The 8,693-nt window shown below is 46.8% G+C and overlaps 1 protein-coding gene across 9 annotated transcripts in view; it reads right to left on the minus strand.

Annotated features, from left to right (window-relative positions):
- The window catches only part of ZNF384 (zinc finger protein 384), a 30,705-nt gene extending 22,464 nt beyond the window's left edge, over positions 1-8,241 (minus strand). For 4 of the 9 annotated variants that reach the window (XM_073311372.2, XM_073311359.2, XM_073311415.2 and 1 more), the window contains exons 1-4: positions 7,704-8,120; positions 3,647-3,713; positions 3,261-3,501; positions 2,545-2,863 (exon numbers count right to left, since the gene is read on the minus strand). In XM_073311372.2, coding sequence (XP_073167473.1) covers positions 2,545-2,863; positions 3,261-3,501; positions 3,647-3,713; positions 7,704-8,110 — 1,034 coding nt within the window. In that variant the 5' untranslated portion in view covers positions 8,111-8,120. The other 5 variants (XM_073311391.2, XM_073311397.2, XM_073311384.2 and 2 more) reach the window with 5 other exon arrangements.
- Between the last annotated feature and the right edge of the window lie 452 nt (positions 8,242-8,693).

Consider the following 8,693-nt stretch of genomic DNA (forward strand, 5'->3'; position numbering starts at 1 on the left):
GTGAACAGATCCACATCCCAGTGTAATGAAAGCCCATGAGTGAATATAAGATGTCCTTCCTAACAGAAATCATTACCGCTTCCTTCAGAAAAGTGAACCCCTCAATCTCCCTGAAAAACACAGTAATTTCTGTCTGATCAAAAAAGCCAACCCTGGGTGCAGAAATTCATCTACTATCCAGTTTCAAACCTCTCATTCCTAAACAAAGTTGTGATAACCAAGACACCCACATCCTGGATGTTTTGCTATGCAGACTAGGGAACAGCATGAGAAACCCCTAGAGGGTTGCAGTTATAGAATGAGCTCCTAGATAGGAGACTGATCTAGTTTAATCCTCTTCAGAGGACCTGGCCAGACTCTCAACAATGAAACATTTCTACCAGAATCCGTGTTTTTATGAAAACACCACCACACATGTACATCCACACCCCAAGCAAAGCTTCCTCCAACCAGGAAAGGGAAAGAGTAGAGTCTTCATGGAGACCACTAGGAATCTCATCAGGCAGAGGTAATTTACATAATAAACGCTTTGATACTATAGCAATGAGCACTATAGAAACCCCACTAGAGCAAGGAACAGAACCCAGGAGTCCTCAATGAATGAGCCACTTGGAAAGTTCCAGCTTGAAAAGTTTGGCCATGTTTTCACAATATGTGATTTTTACAGAGGGAAAAGTTACATTTTTTCCTTCTCTTCCACAGCTCAAATAGAAGATAAGATTTTGCTCAAAATTTCAAAACAAATAAATAAATAAATAAATAAAATCTACCTTTGGGCTGAGAGTAAGCATGGAAGATGGCAGCAAAGAGACTGCAAAGGGGGCAGAGCTACTACCTGATCACCAGTGAACCTCACCTCCGTTTCCCTCTCCCCTTGCACAAGCACAAGTGCTCAAGGAAGAGCTGTTCGGGACATGAGGGAGAAGGCAGGTTCCACACCCATAGAAATCTGCCCATTGTAGGGTTCAGTCTGGTTACTGGTACCTGGTTATGAACTCATTTTCCTTTGTTCCAAACATTGGCCCGTGAGGGAAAAGCCCAAACTTTGCACAGAGGTTTTTGTAGAGTCATTCTACCTGCTTAGAGGCATTTTTCAGACTTACTAGCAAATGGGGCTATAATTAAAGTCCCAGTGTACCTTGAATTCTAGTGTTCACTGCCAAGTGCATCCTTTATAAATACATGTTCAGCAACTTAACTAGCAACCCAGAATGTATGATGCTTGAGTCACATAGAGTTGTGGCCGATGCCCAAAATAAATGGTGGAGCTGCAAGTAGCAAACTCCGCAAGACCTCCTGCAGGTTGATCATATTTTCAAAGTGAAAAACTAGGACACTGGTCAAAGGGCTGGCTTCACATCAAGTTTTTGTATCAATTTAACATATCAGTATATTTAAAGTGATACAAGCCCCAGCTTGGACATAGTTCTACAGCAAAAGGTGCTTGTACTGAAATAACTGTGTAACAGAAATTGAGTTATATCAGTACAAAAACTATCCACAGAAGCCCAAAGGACAGGTTTTGTTAAGGGATTAAATAAGGTTAGTAAGGAATTGTGGAAAAGAGCCCTCTCCCCACCACCACCACGTCCCTCTCCCACTCCAAATGCAGAACTGGGACACTGCTGTAAAGGGCAGGGTGGGAGAAAATATTTAGCCTTATGACCTCTTCAGCTCTCCCAAACTCTCCCTACTTACCACTATTCACCCATCAACCCAACCCACTCAGCTGAGAAACACACCAGGCCCCCTAAACAACATTCAATGTTCACCTTTTCAGAAACACTGCACTCTACCCTCCCCCAGACTGAAACCCTCTCCTCTTCCTACTTATCCTCTCCACAGCTCAGAACCAGTCCCCTCTCCCATCACTCCCTCATAAACATAAAAGACACACCCCTCCCAAGCTCAGAAAACGCATCTCTGGGCTCATAACTCTCCCCCCTGCCCTCATCTGTCACCTACCACCAGTCTCAGAAACACTCCAACCCCTAGCTCAGAAATCCCTCAACCTTTTGCTGGGGTGGAAGAGTAGGTGCAGAGCCATCAGGGAGCATGTGACCTGAAATTACCCCATAGAAGTCTATTCCTTGCTCGCTGCCTCCTTCCTCTGCTGTCTGGCGTCTATGTACCGCAGAGGCAAGAGTCCCACCCCAGTGACAAGCAGGTGTACTACAGCTCCTAGTTGCAGCAAGTGGTACTACACCCTGCAGTACCGCCGACACACTACAGAGCAGTGACATTATTGGTGAGATTTAAACTAATTAGACTCTTGTTAACCAGCTGCTCCAGAAGCATTGCTGTCAAATGACAATTTTCAATCTCAACTTCCTGACACTGCAGCAATCCTTAAAATCAGACTGACTTGCATTTTTTAATTTGCCTGATTTGTTAAAAGAGAAAAGATGAAATCAACTCTTTCTGCAGCTGAAAGTATCTGCACACTGGGACTTCCCAGGGAGAAAGCACAAACCTCCTCTTCCCCAAGTAACCGCTTCCCCCACCCGCACAGTGAAACAGCCATGGTTGAGTCCCACTCCCCACCTGTACGTCTTGCCATCCTTGTGCTGGTCCTCATCATCCTCGTTTGACAGCACAAAGGGATCGCTCATCTCTGGCAGCCCCGACTCCTGCAGTCGCTTCTTCTTCCGGCCCCGGGGAGGTTTAGGGGCAACTCCCCCACCCCCACCTTCAGAGAGAGAGGTTATCACCTTCTTCGACAGGTCAGGCACCACCTGGAGGGCAGCCTGGGAGCCAGGGGGTAGCGCAGAGACAATCATTGGGGCTGAGATGGGGAAGGTTTGGGCAGAGGAGGCTGTGGTCACCAGGGAACCCGAGTGGGAGGTGATCACCAGGCCAGGACCTGCAGGAAAAGAAAGGGGAAAGAGATCAGATATCAGCCCCTCCAGATATCAGGGGCCGGGTCCATTCATGTTTCAGATCCCCCACCCCAATGAAGTGGGGCCTCAAAATCCATTTTTAACCCCGATCCACACGGAACAGTAGCAATCCTCCCTATTCCATCCCACTGTCCGATACTGGAAGTCAAATGCTCAGCAACACCTGGAGAAGAGAAACACCAGAAGTACACTGGGCACAATGAAGAGAGGTATGTCCAGAACCCCCCATGCCATCTACTATCCAAGACCTGAATCAACCTACAGCCCCAAAAGGAAAACATCCAGAACCCTACGCACTTCATTCCCTCCAGATGCTGAGATTACCATTCTATTCTTTCACAACCCCATGGTGCCCCCTACCTGCTGTCATGAGCCCGGCAGACTGCACTGGGACCACGGTGATGTTCTGGGTCACGGGGGCTTGGCTGTGTGGGGTCAGCTGCTCCGACTTGGTGTCTGAATCCATGGAGATGCCAGTGGGTAGGGCCACAGAGGTGGGTACCGTCAGCAGGGTAGGGTAGTGGGGGGGAGCAAGGCTGCAGCCCTTTTCTGGGGGCAATAGCTGCTCCTTCATCTTGTTAATGAACATGGTATTCTCGATCTACATGTGTGTGAAAGAGTTCTTTTAGAATACCCCAGAACTGACACCTCCCAGCAGTAGGCACTGTAGGAATCGGGTCAGGAGCACTCTGGTCCCAACAGGGAGCAGAACCAAACAGACCATGCTGGAAGACAGAGGCTCTTACCTGTCCCGAGACTGTGGGCGCTGCTGGCCAGAAGTACGGGGAGGAGTTGAAATGAGATTCTTCCATCCTAGCTGGGCAGAGGGGGAAAGACAAGGAAAGGGAAAGAGAAACACATGCACAAGGAAAACATTAAAAACCCAGAGAGACTGCCATAAGGAACTGGCTCAGCCTAATACAGTAACCCCTGTGGGATCTCCCTTTTTATACTAAGCAACGCAGCCCCTCTGCTGATCTTTCTGCCAAGACCCTCTCCACCAGCAAGGAAAAGAGGCTGCTGCTCACTACTCACCCAGGACTCGGGTCCTCTCAATTACCTCCTGACTGAAGCTTCAAACTTACAGTTCTCCCACCCTAAAGATGACTAATTTCCCCTGTGGGGAAGGGGTGGGTGGGTTTTGCTTCTGCAGCCATGACCCTCACAGGTGGAAACAAATTCTCACAATATTGCATATAATCCAACCCCCAAATATTGTGAATTCCAGATCCTGCCTAGACCCGCCCCCCCATCCTAACATAACGTCAGGCACTAACTGCCCCACATCCGCAGATAGCAGAAGAATGTTAGTATAGTGTTATATAGGGGGAAAGAGAGAGAGGGAAACAGACTAGCCCAAGATAACATAGTGAGACAACAGATGATCAAGAGATAAAATCCAGGACTCCCAATTTCCTGTTTCCTTCTGCTCTAATCCACTGGACCCCACTCCCATGGGAAAGCCTAAAACAGAACCTCAGGATCCTGAGTCCAAGCAGACTCCGCTACCCTCCCTTGGGAAGAGAACCCAGGAGTCCTGATTTCCACATTCCCCTCCTTCCAAAAGGGATGAAGGAGTGACTCACTATGCCACCCCCCCTTTTAGTACCATCCTTCAGCCATGTTTTGGGCACACAATCATATACTACCAATACCACCCCTCAAGTCACTGCTGCCCAACCCCAGCTCTCAAGCCAACCTGAGGCTATGTCTACACTGCAGAGACTATAGCGTCCTAGCTACCTCAGCACAGCTATGCCAGCATAACCCCCGTAGTGTAAATGCAGATTACATTAACAGAAAGGGGTTTTCCATTGGTGTAGGAACACAACCTCCCCTAACAATGGTAGCTATGTCAACAGAAACATTCTTCCACTGCCAGAACTGCATCTTCACTGAGGGTTAGGTAAGCTTAGCTATGTCTGTCAGGGGTATGGATTTTTCACACCCTTGACCAATGTAGCTATACTGCCTTGGGAAACTATAGAAATGCTTTTGGTCTCTGGTCTGGTCTACACTTAAATCAGTGTAGACCAGGCCAGAGACCAAATGGCAGTCCTCTTCAGACTGGAGGAGCTTCACCTCTATGAGCACAGCAACTGGAAGAGACAAAATCCACTCCCTGAGATAATATGCTCAGCTGGCATTAAATGGCTATTTAAAAACTAAGGACATTCATATACAAAAACTGTAGCATGAAGGCTTAGACTATTCACTCAAATATACGTTGAAAGAGATAATTAAATTCCATTCAATAAAAACTACATTTGGGTAACATTAAGTTTGAAAAGTGAGGTGCTCATAGTTAGAAAGTGCCTAGGGTAAGGTTATTTGTGCAGCCTCAACTTGCTACATTTCTACATCAGTTATGAAATAGTCTTTAATTACATGACCATATATTATTTTTCTTTAGGCCCCATCCCATTCAGTAGACAGGTTGCTGAGCAGTGTGCAATGAATAATGTAGACATAAGACATTTTTTAAAAGTGTAATAAAACCAAAATGAAGATGAACACTGTACACACTACAATTCCTATATATCAGCCAAAAATCAAAGAATTTTAAATAAACCCAATTACTTGTAATTTTTTTAAATGAATTACTTCCTTTCTGTTTAGTGAACCCACCCTTGCCTCATTCACTACCTACTGTCCAACTAGTATACTTAAAGGCCAAATTTTGTTCTTAGCTACTCCAATATAAATTCACTGTTAATTAATAGACTTTGATTGACAATAGTGTAAATCCGAAGTAATTCAATCAATCATAACCTGGTCCAGAACATGAGGGAGCTACAGAAGCCATCTCATCTTCATTTCTTTAACACAACTCAGCGCATGCACTGGCTGAAGCAGGGGCCTGTGTACATTAGAGTCTAATTATATGACAGAACCTAATCATAATGCAAGTACATGAGGGGGCAATTAATGCATTTTTGTGACTTCTGAGCACTTCCTATGGCATTTCTATAGTTTCCCAAGGCATTTTAAAAAACCCCACAAGATTTAAGTACCTTCACTATTTGCCCAGATAGAATCTTAAAACCAAAATGAAATTGGGTTCGTACAACACAATATTGAGGTTTTTCTGCACTATGCAAACAAAGCTGACGGTAGTGCCAGATTTCCAGCATTTCACCGGTAATGTTTTAGGTGTAGAAGACAAGGGCTCATAACATTAAGTAAAATCCTGATTTTTCCACACACACACACAAACATAACATACAGCCTTCTTCCACTTAGAAAATTGGAAGATAGTTAAAAGAAATTCAGTTTTCAAACTCAAATTGAAACCAGTGTTGATGGAAACAATCAGTAACTTCCTACCCCCAACTAGTCCATTATTAGAGTCATTATATAGTCACAATTTTATTTATAAAGGCAAAAGTATATTTTCCACTGTATTGGTTCTCAAAAATGGCTAACCCCCCAAAACCCTTCACATATGGGAGAGATCAGGTTTGGAAAAATTCAGTTTAAAAGATGAAAGCTTGACAAAGTTGTCACAACAGACGATTTCATGCAATTTCAGCGGCATGCCAAACCTTCAAAGTGAGGACATTTAAAGATAAAGTTCCTCCAACAGACTTCTCTCCTCCTACCCATAGCTAGCCACCCACTGTAGTCTAATAACCCTTTTGGAAATATGAATCCCTATTCAACATCCCACCCCCTTAACACAGCTTACACTTACTTTACCAGAGCATGTAACCTTTCCAATTGCTCTATCACTATCACATACGGGATGGAGCTTCAACCCTGTACCACAGCATGTTCCCACTGAAGTGCCTTCATCATCTCAGCTTCCACAAACAGGCCACAGATGGGACCTTCTTCCCATTCACCAGTCTAGTATCAGACAGATGTCAACGTACCCTCCTGATATAAACCAGAAACAATACCTTCCATGTACAGGCCAAATTTACATGCACCGAACAAACAATTAAACAAGAGAATTCAATTACTGCTTATCATGAGGGACAAGGTATCACCACTATGGTTCTCACTGATTCACATATTTCAAAGGCCGGGCTTACATTTCACGGAGTTGCTGCATTGAATCACTGGCATATACATGAAAAGTGTAGCAAGGACTTAGAGTGAAGAAGTGGTGTGTAAAAGGGGGTATAATTAAGGCTAAAGATGCAAGAATAGAGAAAGTAGGCTTTAAATGCAATTTTCCTTACTTTCACACAGTTAATTTATTTATTGTGATGTTCCGTTTTCAACTTTATAATAATAATAATAATAAAAAAAAAAACTCTGAGGATGATACTTGAGACTGGTAACCATTATATCTGTACAAGATCTGATTTCATTGTGGGGAAGTTTTAGGCCCAAGTGATGCTGGAAACAATTCATGCTGAAGAACACACATTGAGCACAGGGTATTTGATGAGATGCAAAAGCATCGTCACAGAGCTCTGAGAAAGAAGAATTAAGGAACTCTGTGTAACAATTTGAAAAGCCATATTTGGTTCCATGCCATCAATAACTTAACTATACTGGAGAAAAAAGACCTGGATTCCCCTTCCCCAACCAGCCCTACTAGTACACTAGAGGTCCCTCCCCCATACCTTGAAGTTAGACAGGACCTGATGCCCTAGAGATGAAGCAGCCTATAGCTTATTCCCCAACCCTTTGAACAAGTCAGTCCCTGGACAGGAACTAATTCCCAGAAGAAGAAAGGCCCAAGATCCCAGAGCTGGGCGCCAGGGCCACCCTACAGAACTGGGGCAGGGAGGGGACAGCAAGTACTGAGTCACGCCCGCAGCTGCCCGGATTTTCCTGGAAGTTTCTTACCACTCTCCCTTCTCTTGCATTTCTCCTCCTTCCAGGGCTGTTTCTGCGAACAAACTACCAGCGTTACTAGACGCGCTGGCGAAACCAGGGCTCGGGGGCCTGCATGGCGGGGCTGGGGGGAGCAGAGAGACGCGCCCCTCAGCCAGCGCGGGGGCCCGGCCACAGGGAAACGGGGACCCCCCCGCGCGCACACATCCCACAGGGAGCCGGGGGCAGCCCCGCCCACGCGGGGAGTGTCCGCCCCAGGGGGAGCCCCCAGCCCGCTCCCCGCACACACGGAAGGCACCGAGCCCGAGGGAGGGGCCAACCCTGTCCGGAATCTCAATCCCCGCGCGTCGGAGCCCAGAGACTGACGGCACTCTGCACCGACACCCAATCAAGCCTCCCCGCTTCCGCTTCCGGGTCATTCTACCCCGGAAGTACCATTGCCCCGGGTCTCTCTTTGTCTCGCCCACCACTGATTACCGGACACCACCCCCCAGCTGCGACCCCGACCCCAGCTCCAGCGGCGGCATCAACCTCCTCACCGGAAAGGAGTGCGGAAAATCACTTCCGGTTCAAGAGGCGGGGCGTGTTTGGGCACGTCCGGGGGGTCTAGGAAGGACGGAACTGACGTCATAAACAGGCACGGTTGCAGTGCAGGCGGAAATGAATGAATGGATTTACAAACCGGAAGTGCTAATCGTGGGCAGCGCCCGCACCGCACGGGACCGGCAGTAGCGGCAACCGCGGAAGGGCGGGAATCACCTCCTGCAAATCAGAACGAGCCGCAACCTTTGGGGAGGAGCTGAGATTTTCCTGCCGGAAGTAGTGAACGAGGTCGGCGAAGGGGGGACTCCAGGCCGGAAGTAAGGGCTGAAGTAATGTTTTTTGACAGTGGACGATGCTCCCCGTTCAGAAGCGGAAATAAGTTGAGTTCCTAGTCCGTTGCGTCATTTCCGCTCTGGGCGGCTGTCTCTGCGGCGGATTCCGGAGGCTCATGAATCATGG

Source organism: Lepidochelys kempii, chromosome 1 (assembly GCF_965140285.1).
Source record: "Lepidochelys kempii isolate rLepKem1 chromosome 1, rLepKem1.hap1, whole genome shotgun sequence".
In the NCBI taxonomy this organism is placed as follows: domain Eukaryota; kingdom Metazoa; phylum Chordata; order Testudines; family Cheloniidae; genus Lepidochelys; species Lepidochelys kempii.